Source organism: Ruditapes philippinarum, unplaced genomic scaffold (genome assembly GCF_026571515.1).
Source record: "Ruditapes philippinarum isolate M1 unplaced genomic scaffold, ASM2657151v2 ctg2747_1_1_1_1, whole genome shotgun sequence".
In the NCBI taxonomy this organism is placed as follows: domain Eukaryota; kingdom Metazoa; phylum Mollusca; class Bivalvia; order Venerida; family Veneridae; genus Ruditapes; species Ruditapes philippinarum.
In genome coordinates this window covers 133,744-161,326 of record NW_026860691.1, presented here as the reverse complement: position 1 = coordinate 161,326, position 27,583 = coordinate 133,744, and the positions used below count along the sequence as shown (strand labels likewise).

Genomic DNA, 27,583 nt, shown 5'->3' with positions numbered 1-27,583 from the left:
GAAAACTTGCCTTTCAAGCACAATAAATCACTTTCATCATCATCACTATCATCATCTTCATCATCGCCGTCACCACCATCATCATCTTCACAATTATTATCATCATAATCTTCACCATTATCATCATCATTATCATCATCACCATTATTATCATCATCATTATCATCATAATCATCATCATCAATCCTAGAGCCCTTGTCCTCTATCCATAATCTAAACTTCACTATCTTTATCATCATCATCATTTGAAGATTGTTTACCCAAATTCATAGGATTTACATTTTATAACTGTTAGAAGAAATGAAATTCCCGTTGCTCATAAATACGTTCTTTTTTTTTTCTTTTTTTTTCAATAGATCTACCACATTAGGTTATTTCAAGTACTGTTATGGATACAGTAATTGTGAATACCTGTGTGAAGTTTTTCTTATTTTTCCTAAAGGACCGGTTGTCCTCTCAACAAAGCCTAAATGAAACATAATATTATTGTTCTTGAAAAAAAAAAAGCTTGATCCAAACACGTGAATAACACGCGTACTTTAAGTAAATGTATGTATATCAATTGAATAATTGTGGAAATATTTCTAGAGCTGTTTATTCTTAAATAAGATGTATATTTTATATAAATGCTTAGACACGTTTATGTATTTCATTGGAAAATATTTTTAGCGTTGCCTTACCTAAATTAAATAGTTACGGCTAGCCTTAAATGGAGTTACCTCCCGTTAATGCTCTTTACAAGTCTGTATCAGCCGGGCGATTCTTTCACGTCTTTAAACAAAAAAAACAAGCGTCTGGAAGTTAAAAACAGAGGAGTTCATGACGTGTTTCTACAAATTAATGTTTGACACAAATTATAGCTATTGTAGTTGAAAAACAACAGTCATTATGATGCAAGTAACAGATTTCCAGAGTAAGTTTCATTTGAAATCTTGATTGCTAATGAGTGCATGTTTTTTTATACTTCCATTGTGAAAGAAACAATAAATCTATGAAAACATTGTTTAATCTGCTAATAAAAGCCTAATTTCTATGTTTAAGTTAAAATGAAGTAACAGAAAATATGTGTCATAACGATTTAACAGTAGATTTTTTAATGAATAAACTTTGTGTCACTACTGTGTGACCAGGCAGATCCAATAAAATTCTGTAATATGAAAAAGCAAAGCCTCAAAGCCAGCTTGATTTACTTTTACCGTGAAATAGGGATCTAGCATAAAATAATCATTCATTTTTATTTTACAATTTTGTTATAAAACTGTCGTTCGGCATATTATACACTACTTCCGTATATTCGAGCTCGCTATGACAAAAATTATATTAGTTGATGTTTGTTTCAACATGACTTTAATTAATTAACATCATCTGCTAAAAAAGTTATTTGTTTCAACATGACTGTAATTAATTAACATCATCTGCTAAAAAAGTTAAATTTTTATTATATTATTTAAAGTCTTCTAGAAGCACAAGTTTCTATAATTAAAGGTTTTTTTTCCTTGTTATTTCTTTTGAATTATGTGCAGTACGACTAGCCTCTACAATATGTATAAAATAGCCATACATGTATTTGACTCGCACAAGGCTAGCCTTAGGTCTTCAGCGTACATGTTCATATACTATGACATGATCAGATGAAAAACGAAAATGTTAGTGTAAAGTTTTGGAAGTCAGAACTAGCTGAAGGCTAGAATTACGGGACCGTATGGCTAGCCACTACCATTTCTGATTTCAAAATGACTGCGCATATATATCTTACTTAACTTGTTTCACTTATATGTGTCACATTTTCTTTTTATTTACAAATGTAGCGTAATAATTTTAAAAATCTCTTATATTTTTTCAGAAATAGGCGTTGGCCTTGCTGGATTTGGAGTGGCATTCTTATTTTTAGGAATACTGTTCTTCTTTGACAAAGGTCTACTTGCCATAGGAAATGTAAGTATAAAACTGTAAATGATAATTATGACAGTAAGCAAAGCCTATGAACGGGGAAGTCAGATAAAAAAAAATCTTGTTCATTTTTATTCTACAAGTTTTTTCGTTTTAAAGGTGTCACTGGTATTTCATGCACTGCTTCCGTTTTCAATCAGAATACCTCAACTATTTTTCTTAAGCCAAAAAGTTCCAATTGTTATGCTATAGCAATTATCATTGAGTTACATTGAAAATAACATGGCACAACTATAGAACTGACACTGAAAATTTCATTGATAGGTAACTCGTAGAATTCTATATTTCTTTTAATTGTTTCTTTTATTTTATTTCCTTTTAAATATACAAGTGTAGTCTATAGCCGGGCAACCCAAAGCCCGGGCCTGCTTCACAGTTCAGGCCTTTGACTTCCCAACAAAATAATGCTATAATTTAAAAGTATTCTTATTTAAAAGTTGTAAATTTCATCTTAAGTATCATTAATTTATGTAAAAATACAATTTTATGAAAGCCATTGATTGTTAAACTATAAACTATGCTTGTGCATTATTTTGGAAATAGCTATAAACTTTGAAGTGCATTGTTATGAAATTTTGCATGGTTCTAGAAATGATTATCATGAATGTCTATTAACATTTTAATATGAAATGTGTAGGGAGAAGTAATTTACAATGTACCTTTACATTATCCTTTGATTTATTGAAATCACGTCGGATGTCATATAAAATTTAAACTTTCCTTTCTATAACGCTTTGAGTATGTTGTTTGTTACATGTATATCGGACAAGCAAGCTTAATCAGTGGTCAATAAGTCTGTTGTCCATATTAACTGTATCAAAGGTCATCTTCATCTCCTATAAAACCATTTTTTATCCCATTCCCAATTTACTGAAACATTCCTTGGATTTTTCTTGCACGAAACCTCTACCAAAGTGATTCAAATGGCGTTTGGTCCATTGTATGTCAAAAGTTCTGTTGAAATGATTAACAATTTCTTCAATTTGTCTCTTTCAGATTTTATTCATAGCAGGTCTAGCATTTGTAATAGGATTGGAAAGGACCTTCAGATTTTTCTTTCAGCGGCATAAAGTGAAAGCAACTAGCTTTTTTATTGGGGGAATGCTGGTTGTATTACTGGGATGGCCAGTTATAGGAATGGTTTTAGAAATATATGGATTTTTCTTATTATTTAGGTAAGATTATATTTGACTTGTGTGCCATTTTATTCCGAGCTGTTGATTTTGTATTTGGTTTATTTAAAGGAGCTCTACTGATGTCAAAAGGGTTAATTTGAAGGCATAAAATTTGAAATTTTTACATGTGAAGCATTTGAAATGGAAAAAATCTGCAAATGTTAGCCCAATTTGAGTGAAAAACGTTGCAAACCTTTTCAAATATTGGTCTTTCTGCACAATAAAAGTGAAAACTCTGGAAAAACAATGTGAAGGAATGTTCTTAAATTTGCACCCAGACACACAACTCTCGGAAAAGTATTAGCCTGTAATGGTACTAAATTTTTATGCCTCCACTTTAGAAGGTGAGCATTTAGATTTTCCCTTTGTTTCTGTCATAATGTCCATCTGTAGACTGATAAAAAATAGAATGTAGGGGCATCCGTGTCCTAGTGACACTTTTTGTATTATCTCTCCGTTCAGTAATATTACTTTATACTTCTTAGTATATATTCAAACAAGGTAAATTCGAAATAACGAGTATATACATGTCAACACCAGGGCAAGTTTATATATAGTATTATTTTAGTATATTATTTAATTTTAAGTTTTAACACAAATTGTACAACTTGTTGTTTTTTTTCAGTGGATTTTTCCCTGTTGCCATAAATTTCTTAAGAAGGGTACCAGTTATAGGAACAATATTGTATTTACCAGGAATAAGATCTGTAAGTAGCTGTTCAATTTATTGTCTTGTTTTAATTATATAACTTTATTTCTTCGTACCTTAATGTTTCCCTGATCAGAATTAGATACTGTTAATGCATTGTTAAAGAATTATGAAAAAGACAATTATTGAAATATGATTTTATTTTCAGTCTTGACAATATTATGTTTTGTTTCTTGTCTGGTTTTCCAAAAAATAAACTTAAAGGCACATTATGCCCCAGAAATCCATGGTGTTTTGGAAATCTTTAGAAATGTCAAACTTGGGTTTAATAATGTTTAAATAATGACTTAAAATGTTGTTAGATGTTACTGAAAAAAGTAGCGCTGAACATGCATTTATGTATCGTAAAGGTAGGAAAATGTAAACAAAGAAGTATTTTGACTTCAATTGTTTTTTGCTCAGTTTCAGTCCTGAAAATTCCTGAGGTTAAAAAGTAAATTTAATTTGAAACCAAATATTAAATTAGCTGAAGGATAAAAAAAAATCATTTTAAAAAGTATGAAACTTGAAAAAGATAATATGAATTATAAACATTGTTTTATTCCATGTGTAATTTCAGGTAGCGGATAGATTAGGAGAGTCAAGTTCAATGGTAGGTTATATTGTATACATTGATATATATTTACTGTATTATTTTAGTTTGTTGATGACTGCATGAGTGGTGAAAACATTTCAATCCTGTGTGATTGCTTTTTCACCTATCATGGGAAGTGGTAAATGTCTGCTGAAAAAAAGTTTTGAGTTGTCGATATACAACATGTCGGTAAATTGCTATAAATGAATTGCTACAACACAACAACAGCCAAAACTGTTAATATTTGATAGACTAGTCATTGAACATATATTCTAACACATTTCACACTATTCCTGATTTAAATAAACAGAGCAGTCAGGTGCATTATTATAGTATATTATTCGCAGCATGATGTAGGAATGCTTACAGGTCAGATGATGTCAAATGTGATGTCATTAAACCAAATGATGTCATGAAAATTACTTCTCTCATTTATTTATTAACTAAATTTGTACATGCCATGTTTCCAACCTAGGGATAAAATCCTCCAATTTTTATCTGTTTTCTGATTTTCTACAGAGTGATTGATTTTTCCCTCTATTTTTCAAAAATCCAATAAACAAAAATTATAATCATCAATTTAAACAATAAAAAATAATACATACATGTACAATGCACATAACTTTATTATGAGTGTGTTAAAAGAGATAAATCACCATGTTACACATATTAAATGTAATTCACTTACTTCATTTATCCTGTATAATTCAGATCTGCATTTGTGTTCCCATGTAATACATGTATGTAGGTTCAGGTCACACAATAGAGATACTCTAGAAATCGGCAAATATGGGTATTCCCCATCTAATCACTTGGTTCAGACAAACTCTCATAGTTTCAACTGATAAATATATCCAGTATAATGTGTTGATCACTCTATTGTTAATGGTAAAGCACAGTGTAAGGCTATTACGGTAAAAGTTTATTTGTAGCCGTACTTTGTGATAATGTCGGAAAAACAGTCATTTGCCGAGTTCCCGGATAACATCTATTGTTCACACTATAAGAAAACCAGTATTTCTCATATTACACAGAAAAACATGAAAGCTTTAGTGACTTTTAAAGCTATAAATGAAACTTTTGATACACATATATAATAAAGCAGGAATTTAACTATAATTAGACATAAAGAACAATTGTAAATGTAGGTCATTATTCAATAATTTGAAATGTGTCACTGAATTACAATGAAAATTTTTTATTTCCCGTTTAAAGTTATAGGAAAACTTCTTTTACATTTAAGCCTATTTTTTTATATATATATAAAACATATTTTCTAATTACTCACTCTTTAGACGTGTCTCCTATAAGACGGGGTCATGAAATTGTTATACATGTTGCAGTATTCTGCATTGACTCTCATATAAGCAGGGTTGTCATTAAGAGGCGGCAGGAGGCCAAAATGCCTGTCTCAAATGCATTATTGGCCGCCTCAAAATTTAGAAAACACTCTTTGTTATGCTTGATAAAAACAGAAATGACCGCCTCAAGTCCAAAACAAACCTTCTGCTAAAAATGTTAATGACAACCCTGTATAAGCATCATGATTCTGTTTTACAAAATATACTGCTCAATTTTTCATGTGCATAAAATATCATCAAAATTTTATGTTTCAAAACACTGATTAGTCATGTATTGTTAGCAGATTTATTTTTTGTAAAACAAGACGGTTATCAGTTTATATGAAAAAGTTATAATATAATGTCATAGAGAACTGAAACACTCCACAATAGAATATCACACTTCACTTGCATATAATCATTACATTCACTTTTGCTTAGACTTTATATAGATAGATTTTTAAAATAGTTTTGACTGTATCTCCATTTTTAATATTCATTAATTTTACAGTAATTTTCAAAGGCCAGTCAGGAAAGTGGCCATTGTTGACAGTGGGTGTCTCACAAAAGCTAATTATGCACTTTATATTTGTGAAAAGGACAAATTACAAGATAATTGTTTTAAAACAGCACGCCTCCAGATTCATGCTAATTTTAATGAAATGAATGTGTAATATTGTGAAGATACCAAAAGGAAGCAATTTACACATTATCAATGGCACTTACAAACCACGTAAATAACCAAAAAGTGGTCAAAATATGCATAAATAATGTTAGTCAGGCCATCCTTAAAAAATGTTTGTTTGCAGTAACCCGACCGAGAATTTTTAAGGTGGGTAGGTAGGTCGATTTTTTTTTTTTTTTTATTGAACTGTACTCTCAAATAAACATGGATTTTCAAAATGCTGGACAATATATGCTTTGATAATCTGGTAACAATTAATAAATTGATAACTGAATTCTAATTTAATAAGAAGTACATTTTATTTCTTCTATTAACCTTAAAAAAAACGAAAACAAAGCACAAGGCATAATTTTCTGATTCAAAAAAAATTTTTTTTTATCCAGACCATGAAAAAAAAAAATTGAGTAGGGGCAAATTTTGTGAGTCGGTCGCGTTACTGCAAACAAATATTTTTTTAAGGATGGCCTAACACAGTAGAAATATAGTAATAAATACTGAAAAATCAGTCATTAATTAATCACACATAATATGTAAAATATTACTTGAATCTCGAAACTTTTTACTTTTCCTTACATCTTAGTACATTTTTCTCAAGTTTGATTTTATTGAAATATTTTGACTCATCTGGAGGCATGTAGCTTTAAGTGACAATTTCTCTTATGCATGGTCTTTATTCTATAGTGGTCTTTAAAGACAAGTTTAACTGTATGTGTATTTTATTGTTTTTTAGTGAAGGAAATGACACATTTGAGCCACGTCACGACAAAACCAACATAATGGGTTTGCGACCAGCATGGATCCAGACCAGCTTGCGCATCTGCACAGTCTGATAAGGATCCTTGCTGTTCGCTTACAACTCTATAACAAGTAGAGAAACTGATAGCAAACAGCATGGATCCTGATCAGACTGTGCGGATGCGCAGGCTCGTCTGGATCCTCGCTGGTCGCAAACCCATTATGTTGGTTTTGTCGTGACGCGGCTCATTTATATTAAAGTGTATAACTTGAAGAAAAAACAATATAACTTACTTTGAACTTACCAGTAATGTTTACTTTTTTCTACAAAATTAGTGATCTTACTTTATGATTAGTTTTTTTCTTCATTTATATTTCTAGGCATAAAGAAACTGTGAGAAGATGTTAAATATGAAAACAGCAATGAGTCGGGCTTTTTTTTTTCATGAAATAATAATCTGTGTAATGTTGCTCCAAATCGGGTATAAACTATTGAGTTGGATATCGGTTTAGGTGGTGCTCAAGTGCCTGTGGTGAATTAGTTTTGCACATGTACATACCACAGGCCACTAGTCGGTGGGTTTGACAGATAGATTTGACACTGCATTGTTTAAGTTTCATTTTGTTTGTTTTAAAAAAAAAATATGCTGCCAATACTCAATGGCATTAGAGGAGTACGAACATTGATGTTATTCAACAAGGATGTGTTATTCAACTTTGACGCGAGAGATATCATGTAAAGATGGCGATGGTAATTGTTGGAGTGCTTTTGCAGTATCGTAACAAAGGACTGGTGTTAAGGAAAGAACAAATAAATGGAGCATGAAGGATACTATATAGTCAATGAAGATAAGACTTGTTTGAAAAACCTGCCTATAAACCATTAACCAGCAGCTGCTGGCAGTTACTGCTTCTACCCATGTGAGCAGTGCGAACCAAGATCAGCCGGCACATCCCTGCCATCTGGTCTTGGCCTGCCCTGTGTGCCAATTACATGTAAGTCTGTATATTGTCCCCTTAGTGCAGTAACGGAATAAGTCCTTCTAAATTTAATAGCAGTTAATCAGTTATTGCAATTAAGGTGACAATATATTTTGACATATTTTACCTAAAAAATGATGAATGGTTTAGTCCAAAATTCAAAGATGGACACATCCATGTAAGGTAATTAACCTGGTATGGAATTTAAATACCAAGATTTGTCATTTGTCTCCCTTACTTTTTGCTATGCTTACACTGTGAATAGAAAAATCTTACTTCAACATAAAAGTAAATGATTTTTAATTGTCAAACTCTTTCAATGGATAATCTGTTATAATGTTTTTTTCTCTCCAGTTATTTGAGACTGCCAGGATTTATGATTTGTATATGTATGTCTGTAACTTTACCCTAACAACTTCTGCTTTGTGAAAGTATCAGGGTTGTCCAAACATAAAATTTTAAACCAAACCAGGTTTTTTTTTTGTGTAATTGTATGTGTGCCAACATTGAGATATATATACTTGAATATGTACAATAGTACAATTATTTTTTAATATTGATGAATTTCATCCATTTCATAATAATTATATATGAACAGGGGCATTGTGTTTAAAGAACACATCAATTTTTTGTTTTGCTATGTTTGTTTGTAATTGTTAGGGTTATTTTTGTATTTTTTAATTTTCATAGTTAAGGTAGCACACCTCCAGGTCTTATGAAAAGCAAGCTTAAAGGTACATTAAGCCTTAAGAGTGACTCTATTTTTTGTCAAAATTTTGTTATCTTTGGTGTACATGTATACAATGTACTTTTGTTTGTGAATTGACAGTATTGTACTGTGATGAAAACAAATAATCACTGACAAATTTCCCATTGCAATATGTAAAATACTCTTGAAAATGTGCTCTGTCTAATTAGCTCACCTGAGAACAAAAGTGCTCAAAAGTGGAATGAAAGTATACTTTTGATAAAATGTCCATCTTCTGTTAAAAGACTATTAAGCCTCAGAAATGATTGTTTTCTTTTTTAGAAAGAGAAGCATGTGTTTTAAATTGATTTAAGGCAGCATGCCTCCAGATTCATGTTTATTTTTATGAAAATTTTGAAAATGCATTGAAGAGGTTATCAAAGAATGTTGTTTACACAATATTGCAAATGTGACATTAAAACCACGTAAATTACCAAATTATTGTCAAAATATACAAAAAAGGACTTATTGCGTTTAAATCAGGCAGTAGAAATATGGCGATAAATACTGCAAAATTACTTATTCTTGCATTTAACATGATCTTTGATGTAAATTATTACTGTAAGTAGAGTTTTCTTAAATAATAAATTGACTTGTATACAAAAATACTAAATCACTATCAATTTTTTTTGCAAGAAAGCAACATCATTTGGCAAATGAGTAATTTTTTTGAAAACTTTAACGAGAGTCCAAAAAGAAGAAGAAGAAATATCAAATCATTTCTTGGGCTTAATGGACCTTAAACATTTGAACCATCTACTCTCTAAAGGTGTCACAAATTTCATTGTATCATTATGAAACCCTGTTTAAAGTGTACACTAGCTCAATGATGATTTATACAACAGATATATACATCCTTTTCTAAAATTCATTATGAAATATTTATCAGTAATACTAGTACATTGTAATCATTAAAAGAATTCTGCATAAATGAAATTTAAAAAAAGCTCCACTGCTTAAGGTCCAACATTGCTCCACTGAGGTCCAAAATCCTAATGTATTAAATATAATTTTTTTAATGCATTCATTATCTGTGACATTTGAAATGGAAACAGGGAGTTTTTGTTTCATATCAAATGGGGGTAAATATTGAAAAATATATCTCTAGTTCCATTTTGTCAAAAACCTCAGTGGAGTCCCTTTAAAATCTGTCTTATATTTTTCTGATGCAGTTTTGTCTGAGATTATAACTTATTGTGTATTTTAAAATTATGTATTTTGCTGTAAGTATTGCACCAAAAGTGATAAATACGTTGTTTTTAGAATGAAGGCAGTGAGTCATTTTAGGTTTACAGTTTTGACATCTTATCTCAGAATGTGAACAGAAAGTGGTGATCGAGCGGTTAACATGTCTGCCACTCAACCTAGGGATTGTAGGTTCAAGCCCAACCTTGTTGAATATCATTCTTGCCTCATATGACACTAGAAATGGTTAGATTTGGGAAATTGACTCCTATTGATTGATATTATAAGTTGCCAGAATTCATTCTGCAATTGCAATAAGCTACCATAAATTATATGACTTCCATTTAAGATACAAAATCAATCTTAATATACTAATTGCCAAAAAGCAACAGAAACAAAAAATGGTAATATATTTTTATGCCCCCACAATGTGGGATGAACAACCTTAATGTGTAGATGGTAGTAAAGGAAGGAATTTTTGCTGCAACCAAATTTAAGAGAATTATGGCCCTTTGTTGATTTTTTCATTATATACTATGAAGAAATTTTGTGAACGCAACTCTTCTTAAACCGGATGGCAGATTTTGCTTAAACTTCCAGGGATTAACAACCTTAAGGTGTAGATGGTAGGAAAGGAAGGAATTTTTGCAGCAACCAAATTTAACAGAATTATGGCCCTTTGTTGATTTTTAGTTTTCAACTTGTGGCACATGTAGTCCAAAAAATATTTGACCTAGAGTCATAAGATTGAAAGAACAGTGGCGTGTGGGGGCATCCGTGTCCTATGGACACATTTCTAGTTCTAATGCAGTTTCTTTGCCAAAAGACACAGAAACAAAAGATGGTTTCGGTAATTTGCCAATGGGACCAAAAACAAAAAAACTTTTGAAAAGTAAAATGTAAAGACTATTTCTTGTCCATAATGGGGCCTAATAAAGGTATAAAGTTAAACTGATTATGAAGAAAGGTGATGTATTTTTACAGATAAAAATGGTCTTTTTAGCTCGACTTTTCTATGAAAAGGGGAGCTATCCTACTCGCCCCGGCGTCGGCGTCGGCGTTGGCGTCACACCTTGGTTAAGTTTTTCGTACCACCCCACTTTATTTCAGAAGTATTACAAGTATGGCTTTGAAACTTACCATACTTGTTCACCATCATAACCTCCATCTACAGACAAGAGTACATAACTCTGTCAAGGTTTTTGACAGAATTATGGCCCTTTTTTGACTTAGAAAGTGTATTGAGCTTGGTTAAGTTTTTTTGTACCACCTCACTTTATTTCAAAACCATTGGAGGTATTGCTTTGAAACTGACCCATACTTGTTTACCATCACGACCTTCATCAACAGACAAGAGGACATTAACTCTGTCAAGGTTTTTGACAGAATTATGCCCCCTTTTTGACTTAGAAAAATACATTTACCAAGGTGTTTCTGAGTGACCGTAAAAAATAACCTTATTCTCTCAAAGTGGGTTTTAATACTATTAAATTTATTTAAGGCTCAACTCAGTTTTTTTTTCTTTCTTACCAGCCCTCTTTTGACTTAAACATTTCAAACTTTGCTGCAGTGTTCAAGGGTATCACACAATTCAGTAAAATAATTCTTCACTAAATATCTTAATGCTCATGGCCATTGTTCACTTTAAAAATACAGAGATTCTTGTATTGCCTTTTACTGCAAAAACTTTTTTTATTGGCAAGCAATAAAAAAGTCGAGCGCGCTGTCTTACGGACAGCTCTTGTTTTAACTTGTTAGTGAGGCATTAAAGAATAATGTGTTAGAATACATTGTGTATTTGTGGGTTGAAGCTGAATGTATCCTAGTCATATGAGTTGAACGTTTTACAGCTTGTGACATGTATATTTTAATTAAATGTGACATATGTACTATATCATATAACATAATTATGTTAAATGTACTGAGATATGTGTCATAATGTACAGTGATTTGTGACACATACGAGGGGTTATCCAAAAATTCGTGGACTTTCTTTGTTGCGTAAAATTTATTTGAGATATTAATTTGAAATTCTTACACTGCTTAGAAGAATTAATAACAAATAAACACAGAAAAATTCATGTTGAATAGCTTCTTACATTACAACAATAATTTAATTTTACATAAACACAATGTCGGCGACAGCGGCGCACTCCAAAAATTATTGACGTCAACGTCATAATATTAACGTACAATTTGTGCTTCAACGTTACGCAGTCAATGACTGTTACTGCTTCTCAAAAGTAATGTCCATTACTAATTTTTTTATTTGCCACTTTAACACTAATGATTGTGAAAATATTCTTTTCTCTGAGTTCGTCTGCTGATTTTTATCAAATGTTTCTGTAGGTGTCATTTCAAAATTGCCAATAAAAATTTATGATTGTTTATGATCATGCGATTTTCTAATTATCGCGTGTCCGTCATTTTTTCCCGTTGTAAACAATAAAAGGCGTCTGGCCTCAACAAATATCAACAAAAATAAAGGTAAATGACGTCCATAATTTTAAAGATTTACTTTAAATGACATCATAGAAGAAACATGCGATGTTCAGCGGGTTTCTACGTTATTTTTTAGTTTTTTAGCAAGAAAGTATACGATGACTTACAGGGCTTTTCTACCGTGCGCCGGGTGACGTGTATGTGCTTATTTAAAAGCAATATAAAATCATTATTTATTGACACAATTAACTGTTCCTTTCAAAATGTGTTGATAATATTCTACAATGTATGCTGATAAATTTTCATTACAATACACGTTGACGTTCAAGAGATATTTAAAAAGTCCACGAATTTTTGGATAACCCCTCGTATGCTGTGACATATAACATATGTATTATGTCCAGTGATATGTGACATAATTATACACTGTGACATGTTAGATATGTATAATGTACTGTGACATGTACTGTGACATAATACATATGTAAAATGTAGTGTGACTTGTGTTATATTTAAAGTGACATATGTACTGTGACATTCTACATATTATACAAAATGTACTGTCACATGTGCTATATGTGTAGTGACATAAAGTACTGAAGACATTAATTAGGCATTTAAAAAAAGATTCTAGGGGGAGTGCAAAAAGGTTGTACCGCCTATTTTTTGCCAAATGAATTACAACCGTTTTGCACTTGAACTTCAATTTTTGTTTTCATATGATATTGTATAAAACGAATATAAGAGAACTTATGTATGACCAAACAACAAGTCATTTTCATTTATTGTCTTTTCACATATATTTATTTCATTTTTCTGTCCATGATTTTGAATGTGTTTTTACAGAAATTGTTGTGCCCTGCATGTGTTTAAATGAAAAAATCATGTAATGTCCATTAAGATAAATTTCATTTTCTTTTCTTCATTATGAAAACAAAGGAATCGAAATGAAATGATTTATGAAATTTTGTACAGAGATGTAAAAAAAATAAAATATCTAAACCATGTCATACATTTATACTTTTTATATTTCCAAAAATTGGGACAGTACATTTAAGGGCCACATACAGTATATCTTACTCAAGATGTTTTCTTCTTTTAGACTATTGAAATAGAAACTTTAAGAAATGAAGGAAAGGTCTTAAACTTTCATGCTACACTACAAAAATTGATGTATAAAGATTTTTTTCTCTGGGCACATGATTTAATTAGATACCTCATGGTACACATTCCTTATATACTACAGATACTTCATACTTTATCAAAATGTAACCAATGGACTTTCTGTATTTACACCACATTATGTTCCAATAGAAATCTTTATTGGGTCCAATCTTATCAATTTAGCCTTGTTTCCATTTTCAGAGTCCAAAACGTTAATATCAAATCCATATCACACCCCAAGTATAGCATAGTTGTCATTTCCACAAACCAAAAAAGTCCATATCAAATCCATATCATACCCCATATAGCCTTGTTTTCATTTCCTGACAGTCCAAAAGGTTCATATAAAAACCATATTGCACCAATTTGTCAGTTTTCATTTTTTTTGAGAGGCCAAAAGCCATATTAAGTCTTAGTTGTAATCAAAGTAACAATGTTCTGTCAAAATGTCAAAAGTGGTGGTGTGAAATAAAGAGGTCATTAAACATGAAGACAATACTGATTCTATTGGACTTGTACACAGCTGCAAAAGCTATATCAGACTTGGCTAGAGCCTCTTCCAATATAGTTTTAAGAGCTGTGTACTCATCCAATAGAATTCAGTATTGTACACATATAGAAACCTCTTATTAATATACTGATACTCAGGTAAATAGCATGGGTAACCAAGGATATCATGATATTTCAGATATCTGTGTTCATACTGGATATTATTTTTTTTTGGTTACTTACTTGTAACGGGTACATTTGAACAGCTTGCAAAATCCTGAATAGTATACATGAAGTTAATACAACTTATTTTTCAAGTTCATGGGATACTTTAAAGCTGGAATGTTTTGATGTTATTCATGTAAAGACTAGTTTAATAATAATTTCTTAATTTTGCTTTTAAAGTTTTACATAAGGTGTTTAAATTGATTTTTTGCAGGATCTTGCATAAATTGTAAGTATAGTCAGTGGTGCATGCCCCTTTTACAGTATGCTATAATCCTGGTTTTGGAATACAATGTACCTTTAGTTTTTTCTTGGCTTTGGTGTTTTGGACTAGATCAATTGGCATCAATATTTGCTAGTGATTATTATCCGGTAACTTTTATTATTAAAGCAAATATCATCCTTTGAAAATTTTGCACTTAAGTACTTTTGTTATGTTTTCTTTGTTAAAAAGTCATCCATCTGTTCAGATATATGTCGTTCTATCACCAGGTTCAGTTCTGTTTTGAAATGATTAAGTTGATTTACTAGATGGAGAATGTTAAAGTGATGAGTTCAACTGTATAACTTAATAATTTTGCTTAAGGAATAAGTGTACTTACTCTAAACGTGGCATGTGTGTTGCTCATATGATTGCCTGAAATATTATCTTGAGTTGAGGTTAAGGTCACTATGGCAAAAAAAATGAAAATATTTCTGTTTAATATCTTATAAGTTGATATAGCTAGCTGTGAGCTGTTGGCATGGGATGTAGTGTATATGTTATTTATGTTTGATTTTATTTAATCACCTTTAGAAGAAGAGGGGACATATTGCTTTGCAGCATGATATTGGTCCGTCTGTCCGTCCCACATTGTACCCGATCAATTACATAAGTCCATTACCCTACAACTTCATTGTTGTATAATTGGTTTTGGGAAGGGATTGCTTGCAATACTATGATAATTGCTTGTTTTGTTTTTGTAACAGCTTAGATTATTGGAAGTCTAAATCAATCCTACACGGAACTACATTTTCCGTTTTTCGAAAAAAAAATACAATTTAAATGAATAACAATACAAAAACATAAACAACACTTACAATTATCCGTTTTAATCGGCCTTCCGCTCTATCTCGGAAATGCCGTTCGCTCGTTTTACCGTACACCACAATCTTGAAGTGGAGCGACAGTGTGCCGGGCTTGACTCAGCACTCAAACTTCACAGTTGCATTGGTCTAGCCAGAACATGACCCTTCCTGGTTTTCAGGGTTGCATGATTTAAGTTTAAGGTCGCATTGACCTTTTATGTCCTAACTGTTTCCGACCAATAACTCGACACACGGGCCTTTGACCAGCAAACATTGGTGCATCGGTTTTGGCCTGTAGATAAGAGGGACAAAGGTCAAGGTCACATTTATCTTGACTGTCAAAACGTTTTTTCACCAGTAACTTGACAACCAATGGGTCGTTGTTGCTTCAACTTCACAGGTGCTTTGGATTTTGGCAGTAGAGGTCAAGATCACTTGACCTTGTATGCCGAAACGGTACCCGAGCAACATTGCATGCAACATCTGACGTGTTGACGAGGACATGCATATTTCTACGAAACGTACCTTGTTTATGTATATTTTGTGTCTAAGGACAAGATCAAGGTCACTACATGGCTTAAGTTAAGTTTCAATTGTATTACTTCTTTCGGATTAAGATCTATTTGTTTGAAACTTGTTCCATAGCTTATGCTGAATTGTAGCTAAATATAGCTCTTACAACATTTAGGTCAAGGTCACAATCGCGAAAATAGAAAAAATAGTACAATGAATTAAGAGATAAATGAAATGTTGGTATGATTTATGTTTAATGTCATTTATATCAAGTTATCTTTTGGTGTTTCTCAAGGCTATTGGATCAAAGTTGCAGTGATTGAAGTAGAAAACGGGTTTCCACAAAATACTTGGTTATGTGGGGTTATCTTTATCAGTATTTTGCTATTTAATTTTGTAACTCCCTAGGTTAGCCAAAATCGTCTTTCCTGTTTTGGCGCAATATCACCTAAACTGTGAAGGTGCGCCGTAAAACCAAAATAAAACTAAGCTAAACATTGTTAATATTTAGCTTCTGTTTGCTTTTTGATTTCAAAGCTTCTTCTGGGGTCAATGTCACTGTTGCTATTTGTTTTCTTTGCTCTTTGGCTCGGTATGGGTTTTGATTATCACATTTTCAGATAATGTCCTGTAAACATGCGGATAACTGGACATATAGGTGCGAATATAATGTAACAAATAGTTCATTGTGCTTGTTTCGTTTCCCTCTTTGCTTCACACCGTAGAAGTCAATACAGTTTAATTCATATTCAATCTATTTCACACAGTCAAATATATGAATTTCTTGATTTAATTTCTGGTATGCACCAGGTTGAAGAACTCTCTGCACCAGGTTGAAGAACTCTCAACACTTTTGTCGTAAATTGGTATCCATAAAAGCCTGTACGTAAAATCAAGGAAGTTTACAAAAGATACCAAATTTGATATTAGGTATTTTGCTTGCCTATTTTGCATTTTCCCGCACGGGTTGGGTTTTCAGAGAAAAAAAAATTTTTCTCGCTCTATCGAAAGTAAAGACAGCGATGAAACATGTCTACATTACTTTAAACAGGTTTTCAAATCTTCTATATAGATATAGGCGACAGTGACTACTGTCTTGGAAACCTGTAATTTATTGACAAAAGGCTTTGTTCTATTCATGACACTGCTTTTAAAGTTATTTTACTAACATGAAGAAATGTCACCGATATGCAGTTTTGCAAGAATGTCTAACAACAGTTAAACCTATGTATTCGAAAAAGGCCTAAAGGTATGGTAAACATTTTATTGCCCAATGACAGTGCTTCGTCGTACAGGACTCTTAAGTGAAAAATGAACAACGAGCTAAAGATAAGACCAATTCTGAAGAACTTGCCTGCGAATAATTCTTTGTTTGAATAACAAATTCTTTGTCTTTTGAAGCTTACATAAGTAGTTTGCTCGGTGGATTTCTAGTGTCATAATGGTATACTGGTATGAATTAAAGACGAGTAAAAACGTACTTTGTGGTTGGATTTTAAGGTTCTAACTTTGTGTACAGGCCAAACGAGAACACTTTGTTGTGAATATATGGTACATGTATATGATTCATTGTAAGTTGTCAAGTAAACGGTTTTCAGGGTAAGTTGCATTAATTCTAAAACACCACTCGTACTTCGACTTGTCTGTTGCCGGTATTTATTCGATTCTACAATATTAATGAAAAGTTCGCTTATCCCATTGCTTGCTTGATTCCAAATAAAACTTTTGCTAGACAATCATTTTCGATATGAAAATGTCAGTATTTTTAAGTATACTATGTTAAAAGGAAGTGATAATTTGGCGATCTGTATATGTTTGAAAATATCAGCATTTAAGATGTTTTAAATATTAAGCATAGACAATGGTTTGATAAAAAAAAAGTATGCCGTTTTTGCAAGAGATGCTCGTTTTTACTAAAAAAGCAAATCGACGATCAGCATTTTCATTAAATTCGTTACGTTATAGACGTTCTTAGCTTGATGCCATAGTGTTTTTCATTTCGTCAGTTAAAATATAAGTCAAATAAGTGCGTGTTTAAGCAAGCCACCAGCTTGCGAAATATCGATGTTTTATCTTTAATACGTCAATAGGACTTAAACATCTTTAAAATAACAAAAAAGTAAACACAAACGTTAAAAAGTTGAAGAAATAGTTCCAATCATACAAAAATTTTCCAAAAGAAAAAGAAGTTTTTCAGAATTAATAATCAGGAATATTTTAAAATTATATCATGTTGACCCTTTTTTTAACAAAATCCAAAATTTGTCGAACTTCACTAATGTCTTAAAATAGATACCATTTATTCACATTTCCTAAACTTTCGCTATTTGCAGTAACAGCGGGTTCTCGATGCAACATTTTTGTTTCATTCATTCATTCGTCGTCATCGTCGTCATCCCATTCTAGTAGATGTTTCTTTAGTCCAAACCCGGAAATGACGGAAGTAACCATGCACGTGATCCCACCAAGTAAAGACAGCGAAAACGGATATTTTACGGAACCTGTTCCATCTAAACCCTCGTTCAGTTTTGATTGAAATCCAAGGAATATAAACACACCGACGGCAATAAAGACAGCTGAAATATACACAAAAGATTCGTGTTTAGAACAATTTCAATAAACGACTGAAATGCATAGACCCCTTAAAAAAGCTAATATTTTTCATTTAACCTTATTTTTAAACTTCTTGAATTCCCTTAAAAATTTTTAAAATCAGGAATAAATAAAGGAAAAACAATGTTTTGAAATTAAAAGTTAAAAAGTCTCATATTTTAAATATTTACTCTCGCCCGAAAACCCAAAATTTTTCCTGGGTTGCCCGGGCAGCGAAAAATTTCACCTAGGGCTTTAAAGGGTTTCACTATATATAATACACTGTTTAAAATAATCAATGCCCATGAAAAAAATTGTTTTTATCAGAAATTTTGGGGCCAAATTATATTTTATAGAATTTTTTGAAACGAAAGCTTTAAATTATAGGTAAAATTATTTTTTGAATCTTTAGGTAGGAAAAGGGAATAGTTTAGTTGTAAAATTTTAATTGCTTTAAATTAGAAAATAAAAAAATTTTCAAACCCCTCAAAAATATTAATTGAAATGAAATATTTTTACATTATATTAATAAATAAAAATGACCATTTTCCTTTTAAAATTTTTAGAATTAATAAATTTAATATTTTAATTCCCCCCCTTATTTACCCGAACATGTAAATTGGTATTTTTTTTGCTTTTTTGGGAACACAAATATTGAACAAACAATTGGCACCTAATTTCATGAAATAAAACCAAATGATAATGTTTAACAGGATCGTTAAAAAGTTAAAAAATTTAACGTTTCAAAAGGTTGTTTGGTAATTTGAACCAATCAATTATTGAAATTTAGTCAGTCAATTTTAAGAAAGGCGTATTGGTAAGCAGGCCAGTTGTGGAAAACTTATTCAACGAATGCGATAATTGTGCGAAAAATGATCAAAAGTAAATTCTGAAATATTTGTTCGGTTTGAAAAGTGTCTTCGAATACAAATATTCAAACAAGACGTGAATCTCAACATTATACAATTTATCGGGCGCCATTGTTAAGATTGAGGATTTGGTTAGAATAACTTCATCGTACGTATGCCGTACTTTATAAATGACAATGAAATATCATTCTTTCGGTTTCTCTTCGACCATTGTACTAATTTGAAGACATCTTGTGGTAAGATGACAACAATGGTTGCCGCAATGTGTTTTAATTGGTTCTTATGACGGGAAGGATGGTTTTATTTGAGGTTTGAGAGTTTTCGAGTTTAACTTGAACTCATTTGCCAGTCTAGTTTCCTTGATAATTGTTATCTAGAATATAGAATTGAAACAGGTTTTTTCCCTCTTGTGGCTGAGTGGTTGCCTTTAAGGGTTATTAACACATCAGAACTGCAGCCAACGTTTATCGATTCCTGTGTGATCGTAAGAGACTGGTTCAAATAACCGAAGTCTATGAATATCTAGCTCTGATGTTGCTTTGTACCACCCGAGGTTAACCAAAATCATTTTTCCTGTTTCGGCGCCATATGACCTTAATTATGTTGGTGAGCCGTAAAAACCAAACTTAACTAAACTAAATGACACAACTTCATATTCAAAGATTTGCTACGCAGTAAAGAAAAATCGTATCAATAACAACGCATCATAAGTGAAAGTTACAAAAACAATTATACCTGCAGCACCGTGTATGTAAATGAGAGCCGTATGTATCGGTCTCCGTCTCACGGTAACCGTAAGGATAGCCAGTACCAGCGCCAGCCACACAAATATTTCACCGAAGACTTCAAACACCCTGACTGCAAATATCCATTCTGAAATAAAATAAATGTCATTTATAGAGCACTTTAGTACAACCCGCTTATAGTTATTTGACACATTTTGTTGTGTACATATTACAAAGAAAACTGAAAACAATGCATGGATTATTTACCAGTCTGAAAAGAAAGCAGAGCATATTCTTTTTCATATAATGTACTTAAACACGCGACAGGCTTTAAACAAGACACACGACTTATCATTTGGTTCGATGTAAAACTGGAAAATCAACATACGTATATATATTTTATAGCTAAATAAAATCTTTAATATCATTGTGGCTAATTTCTTTTCTTAAACACAAGTTATCATTTCGGTAATTATACACCACTTTGCTTTTCTGTTAATTTATTATGTAGCTTCATAGCCAATCAGAAACTGTCCTGCTTACACGTGATCATTATCGACCAATCAGCGTACAGCTTCTTCATAACAAAGAAATTTTTCAGAACGTTCTTGCGTGTTTCATATTGCTAGACATATTCCTGCTTTTTGACTAATTTTGTTACCCACCACCTCCTCTTCCACCTCCTCGTTAATTTATTGTAACACATGTTTCTGTTTGGCTATTATTTTGAACTTTTTTATTGTTTTTTCTATGTGTCTTTTATTTTGTATTTCATATTGTTATTGTAATGGCGGAATTTTTTCAGCCAGATATGGGGATATCTTTTGCTTAATAGATATCTGTTCTAATTGCATAATAACTTTTGCCCATTTTCAACTTCATATAATTATTGTAGTTGTTTTTATTGATCTCCCCATACTAGTACACAGTTTTTCCTGCTTATCGGCCAACAGATGCACATAAATAATTGTCTTATTACGTGCTGTACATGTACTTATGCACAGTAGAATCTGGCAATATTAAAATATAGAGTGTTAAAACACAAAAGTCTGAAGATTGTGATGTTCTATGACGTTATATATATACGTGCTGAGGACATAACTGAATTCTGTTGGACGAGTACACAGCTGTTAAATTTATATTGGCCGAGGCGCCACCTGAGTCCATAATAGGGTTTGCATCTCCGTACCAGTCCAAATATAACTTGTATGGTACTTGTAAAATGACCTCTTTATTTCACATCATCAAGAAAAACATTAAGTTAAACAATACACTTGAAATCAACAGTGTTCTTTTTATATCAAGGTTACTTCGAGTGCAGTATGGATTTAATATGGCTTTTTTAATAAAAAAAATGAAAACGAGACTTTATGAAGTACAATATGCATTTGATGCGGATTTTTGGACTCTGGAAATGAACAGTGCTTAATTGAGAAGATTATAAAAAAAATGATAATGATCTTTTTTGAACATCACTGGTGCAAATGACGGAGGTTCATAAGAATAATTGAAGTTGCTCAAAATGTTCTATAAAACGACTTTGTGTGGTATGTATAAGAGCACAAAACAACAATCGGGCATTGTATGGACCATATCTATGATTTCAAGTATTCAATGTATCGTATGTACTTGAAAACAATCTTAACATAGATGTATTGTTCTGACAAAGTAACCAACATTTTTGGGGGTGTTTATTTCTTGTGCTAAGGTATTTAAATATTCAAAAGTATTTTAAGGTAGACAAAAAATAAAAAAATTGAGAAGAAAATGCCTTTAATTCGGCCAATTTTTAATTGCATTTGTAAAGCGTTTCGTTTGAATAAACTGAACATAAATGCGTAATTTTTCGTAAGGAAATGATAATCCAAGGTAGGTTTTTTTTCTCGGAATGGAGTTAGACTTTTATTAAAGCAATGGTGCACGTGCATATTGTATGCATATTAGACATTCAGTTTTAGATCCAAACCTGTGTGTAGAATACATAAAAATATATTTTAACTTCAATAAATTTGCTGATGAAAGCATGTACCCATGATATTCAATCTATTAGGAACCTAAATATCGTCTATGACTTTATATAGATGTAATAAAACCAGAGATGTAGATAACATGTTATCTATGTCTCTGATAAAACTCATGTCCCTTTTCTTGCAGATAAATTTAAAAATATGAAGGACATCTTAGAAAATCCGTATTTGAATAATAAAAATTAAACCTCTTCCTCCGTCAATGTCAAGGACGCTTCTATCGACGCACCAGATTTGACAAATCCTCAATTCCGTCATTCCATACTCACTGGTACCCACTTCATTCTCATTCTTCCACCAGGCACCAGCAAAGAACCCAACGTTTTGAAAAATGAACGCAACGATCGTCAACACAACTGATACTATGTCGAGCGTTATCACTTTAAACTTATTAACCATTTTGTCGTTTATGTATAGTGTATCAACCAAGATTTTTTTTGTCGATTCTTCACTTTTGTAAATGAACAGTTGAGTGAAATGTGAAAGAGAAAAAACGAGATCCAAATAAAAATTTCAAAAAAGTTCTAGTTAATCCTAGTCAATGCAACCGTTTTTTTTTTACTTTTCTGCATAAAGATCAAAATGCATTTTTTTCAGTATCCATTCTAACATCAGTGTACGGTAGCCGTCTGCATCAAGACGCACAGTACACAAACTTTAAAGCGGATAAAACACATTTCGTTTGAATGACTTATTGTTATTTGATATAGATCAGAAACCTATCTTCAGCTACCGAACAGGAAGTAATTCATTGTCAGCGGAAATGACCAACTTTAAAGAAGATTAAAGAAGACAGAACGCGTAGAAAAATGTGATAATAATATGAGTGTCACTTCCGGTATGTGTACATTTGTATATGACAATGTCAACGACATTGTAAAACTATTTGCTGAAAATCTTGTATACGATATCATGATAATATGAGAGTTTATTGTCAAAAAGGTACCCCATCCATTGATTGATTATACTTGTTTTACTGTTGACAATTTTTCATAGACTTTACTAAATAACAATTAAAAAAGCGCTCAGCCGACAGGTTTTTTGTTACTCATAGTCATGTAGGTGCACAATCGGAACACTTTGGCTATTATTTATAATAGTCCGACGGAAAAGGCCGAAAAATTGCGATTGTATCTCGCAGCGGAGTTTACGAATTCATGTTTTGAAGAAACTTTTTGAAAATCAAATGAATAATGCACACGTCATTAATATCGATATAAAAGATGTAATCAATTAAGGAGAATCTTGCATGATTTGATCAAATTGAATAGGTTAATGACTAGTCTGGGTCCCTCCGGAAGTATAACGTAGTGTTAAAGGAAGGAACTCCAAACTTGCTTTTAGCTAAAAGTTACTGTAATACCTTTCACTATCTACATAGCTTAGTGTAACCTTTACTATTTGTGTACATGGAACGTGTGTCCTTGGCTTGGCGGAAAGGGAGAGAGGATTTCCGAATTGGTCTAACGATGGATGCGTACCTTAAAGAGAAGTTGTTTTAAGGTTAATCTCATTGAAACATGTTTAAGCCTCGCCCACTCTGCATGTTATACATGCATTTGTTTGATAACAAACACAATTGCTTCCGGATCCATTTCCCACATTTTTGTTCAATATATAGGCAACATGATTCACTTATAAACTCTACATTTACTGTCAATTTTTTGCAAGTCATAATTGTGGCTCTGCCCGCCGTTTATTTTTTTTTTTTTTAGAAATATACACCATTTTAAGCACATGATAGCTTTTTGCTATGCAAGTAACGGACATATACCATGCATATCCTTAAAGAGTCCAAGACCGCCGAGTTTTAAAAAAATCAATCTAAGTAATTTCTATAGACAATTCGTTTCATATTTGAGGCCAGGAAAATATTACTGTGTATGGCTTAATCAGTCCGAACGGACTGTGAGAAAAGTACAAGAGTCAATCTCCAAGGCTCTCCATGGCAAGGGGCGAGCTTTATCGATTGCCACGTCACGTGTTGTCTATGCTCCATGCCAAGGGGCGAGCTTTATCGATTGCCACGTCACATGTTGTCTATAGTCCATGCCAAGGGGCAAGCTTTATCGATTGCCACGTCACGTGTTGTCTATGCTCCATACCAAGGGGCGAGCTTTATCGATTGCCACGTCACGTGTTGTCTATGCTCCATACCAAGGGGCGAGCTTTATCGATTGCCACGTCACGTGTTGTCTATGCTCCATGCCAAGGGGCGAGCTTTATCGATTGCCACGTCACGTGTTGTCTATAGTCCATGCCAAGGGGCAAGCTTTATCGATTGCCACGTCACGTGTTGTCTGTGACATCATATGATCGGACCGATGACCCGTGTCATGCATAAAGGTATATAACTAGATTGAAGCAAATTGATAAATTTTTAAAATGGTTCTGCCGAGTGATTTTACAAAATATGCGGCATGAGTACACAACTCGTGCACGACTGTTCATTACCCTTGGGTTCTCATAGAAAAGGGAGACAAACGCTATCTTTACTGACTTTGTGATTATTATGCTTGATTGTCTACCTTGATTCGGATTTCATGTTGAAAGAGTTTTATTATAGAGAGATCATTCATCTAAACATGATAGTTTCTTTTAACAATATCTAAATTGGTCGCGAAATATAAGATTAGAATGTAAACTTTGTAAATTGATAGTTGATATTATACAGTTGTTTAAACGTATTTTCATAACTTACGTCAAATGAAAAGTGAGCATTTTCAAATATACTTTAAAGGGTATTCAAATAGGCTAGAATCACTGTCAACTGCATTGAAACCGAGAGGCTTGGGTTCAGACCTATTTCTTTATTTTTAACATTATTTATGTATCTCTCAAACCCCTTATGGAAAGAAAAAAGTGTTTGATTTTAAAAATATAATTTTTCTAATTATTTATTTGCTAAATAATCCCAAATTTAATAGCAAATATGATACCAGATATTTTCAAAGTTTAATAAAATAAAAACAACACGGTAAAACTATTTTATATTTTGCAAGATCAACCAATCATTGTGGTAAATTTTAGGGATACAAAGGTATTTTGAAAAAGCCTTTTACATAGGGAAATGGTCAAATAAATGCTTAAAGTGGTTGGGGTTTGATAACATTTTAATACATATTAACACATTTTGATTAGAAACAATCATTTTGCTCGTGTAATTTGTTACCTGAATGTTATTATTTGTTTCTTAACAATGAGCAATAGGAAAACTTTTTATGGTAGTATCATAGATTATTTAGAGTTTCCTCATTATTGAAATAGAGCCCTTCTAATAGCAAAGTTTTAGTTCCGAAAAATGTTCATAACTTATTAACCATACGGTAAATGTTGTTTAAATATTGCATACAGGTGACCTTTAAGGCACATAACTGTCCTTTGTTTTCAATTTTACAGTCCTTTATGGTGCCCATAAGCGGTGGTCTACCTTAAAAGGATACATTGTATATGACTTTAGACTAACAACTTATTACTTACAGCATACTCATATATTTATTTTTTTGTAAAATTAATATATTTCATTGCTGTTTTATCGTATTAATACAACCCTATTCTCAAGCAAAGGAACGTGCTTCCGTCACCAAAACTTCAAACGGAACATCCTCGGCTATTATTCATAATCCGAAGACTGACGGAAAGGGCCGAAAAGTTGCGAAGCAAGAAATCTTCTACTTACAACTTCCGGTTTACGAATGTACTGTACTTTTGCTATTTACTGCGCACCTTTACTTTAGTCATCTAGTATAAAATCCACGTAAACTATACAAACCCAGCATAAATAGCAGACGACAAAAATTTTCACACCAAAATCACATCGCATCTCCCGCTCCCTATTTCGCGAAACATTTTCTTTTATGCATATTCTGTAAATACGCTAAAAATCTTCCCAAGCCTGGTATTTTTATATGTTTTAACACCAATGTGAAAATTGCTCGCCATTTAAACTCAAACTTTAATGTCTGGCTCGGTTATCTAGCATCAGTAACACGTAGTTGCTAAAATGTTTGCTATTTTTTCGATTCATAAATTATGCACCTAACTGCTTTGGTCGACAAGACAAGCTGGGTATATCTATTTTTGGAGATGAGCGGATGAATACATTTCCTGTATTTTACGACCTGTGAAAACAATGGACATTTAAAAACGTCGCATATAATCACGTATTGCTTAAAATGCAAATTACGAAAATAGAACATTGTTATTTCCTATTAAAAATCTTCTGGGTTTGTTGCAACAGTGTCGAACAGCTGATTCAGGGGTTGGAAGTTCGACCCCTGTTAATTACATTATATTTTATTCACGAGACTGTTTTAACCGCGGTTCCGTGTCTGGGTGTTTATCTCTTGCTCGTAAAACAACTATTTTAGAAGACAATGTCTTGAAATATCCGCAATAAACAAATATCATGACGTCACTTATACTTTTCTAGAGGTGTCGTGTTGATATATATAAGATATAAACAGTCGCATATGAGTGCATATTGTCTTATATTAGTTAGTGTATGTCTCAAGTACTGAATACGTGAAAACCATGCACAATTCATATCAAGTTACATCTATGGGCGTAGATGATACTAATGTACCCCATAGCAGCTCTTAAACTGGACCGCATACTGGCCTTGTAATTCCAATCCTGCAATAGCTTTTAAAAATGTTGCTCCTACATCGAAGTATCCGATATTATCCGAGTGTACGGCCTCTAAGAATATAATATCAATTTAACACCATCTGCTAGACTAAATTTTAAAAATGGCCATATCTGGCAGTATGATAAAAATGACGTAAGTAAATCCGGACAGAATCGGAAATATGGGCTCGGTCCCGTGTTCTGATTATGTACCCCAGCGGGAAGTCGTGTCGCGTAAAGAAAAATATAACATTGCATCGCAATGTTTTGTTAACCATTGCACAATTGTACCACTTAGTCTGCTAGGGCAAAAAGTGATTAGCCTTTTGCAACCAGTATAGAGCCAGGCCAGCCTATAAATGCTTAACACTTGTGCCACAAATTAATTCTGGCTATTAAAACTGAACATTCCATTTGTAATTTAAGGGACTTGTTTTAGTAATCGAATACCCGAATTATGCAGCCGACAAAAGTTGGACTCGGCAGTGATATACAGGCTCTATATTAATAGTATGGAAAACAAAGTTTCTGCCGCACTTAAAGATTTAGCACTGTTTTCATTTACATTTCATTATGCCAATTAACTATTTCGGTGCGAAATGTTCAACATTTTGAGAATAAAAAAGAAACAATAACAACAACAAATTTCATTTTTCTCTAGTGTTCTAGTTTCCTTTAAAATGTTCACGTCGATTTCTTCACATCTTTAAAATTTGAAAATTGAAATAATTTTGTTGTTCATTGAAAATCACCCACAT

The 27,583-nt window shown here is 32.3% G+C and overlaps 2 protein-coding genes across 3 annotated transcripts; one reads left to right on the top strand and one right to left on the bottom strand.

Annotated features, from left to right (window-relative positions):
• The first annotated feature begins 757 nt into the window (after positions 1-757).
• On the top strand, positions 758-14,643 carry LOC132713082 (vesicle transport protein GOT1B-like). 2 transcript variants are annotated; one of them, XM_060695543.1, is made up of 6 exons: positions 758-913; positions 1,844-1,935; positions 2,947-3,125; positions 3,751-3,832; positions 4,394-4,426; positions 14,617-14,643. In XM_060695543.1, the coding sequence occupies exons 1-6, from the start codon at positions 889-891 to the stop codon at positions 14,626-14,628; spliced, it is 423 nt and encodes a 140-aa protein (XP_060551526.1). In that variant the 5' UTR covers positions 758-888; the 3' UTR covers positions 14,629-14,643. The 2 variants fall into 2 exon arrangements, with proteins under 2 accessions (XP_060551526.1, XP_060551528.1); XM_060695545.1 differs by lacking the exon at positions 14,617-14,643 and adding an exon at positions 7,550-7,846.
• A 3,648-nt stretch (positions 14,644-18,291) lies between these two features.
• Positions 18,292-22,650, bottom strand: LOC132713081 (uncharacterized). The gene is made up of 3 exons (XM_060695542.1): positions 22,385-22,650; positions 20,180-20,317; positions 18,292-18,559 (listed from the first exon to the last, which is right to left on the bottom strand). The coding sequence occupies exons 1-3, from the start codon at positions 22,593-22,595 to the stop codon at positions 18,357-18,359; spliced, it is 552 nt and encodes a 183-aa protein (XP_060551525.1). The 5' UTR covers positions 22,596-22,650; the 3' UTR covers positions 18,292-18,356.
• Positions 22,651-27,583: the final 4,933 nt, after the last annotated feature.

Excerpts from the sequence above, each read along its gene's own strand:
- LOC132713081 (XM_060695542.1), bottom strand. The coding sequence starts at position 22,595 with ATGGTTAATAAGTTTAAAGTGATAACGCTCGACATAGTATCAGTTGTG. Across the intron at positions 20,318-22,384 it reads TGACATTGACGGAGGAAGAG|AATGGATATTTGCAGTCAGG; the intron begins GTTTAATTTTTA and ends ATTTTATTTCAG. Across the intron at positions 18,560-20,179 it reads TTACATACACGGTGCTGCAG|CTGTCTTTATTGCCGTCGGT; the intron begins GTATAATTGTTT and ends TGTATATTTCAG.
- LOC132713082 (XM_060695543.1), top strand. The coding sequence starts at position 889 with ATGATGCAAGTAACAGATTTCCAGA. Across the intron at positions 1,936-2,946 it reads GTCTACTTGCCATAGGAAAT|ATTTTATTCATAGCAGGTCT; the intron begins GTAAGTATAAAA and ends TGTCTCTTTCAG. Across the intron at positions 3,833-4,393 it reads ATTTACCAGGAATAAGATCT|GTAGCGGATAGATTAGGAGA; the intron begins GTAAGTAGCTGT and ends GTGTAATTTCAG.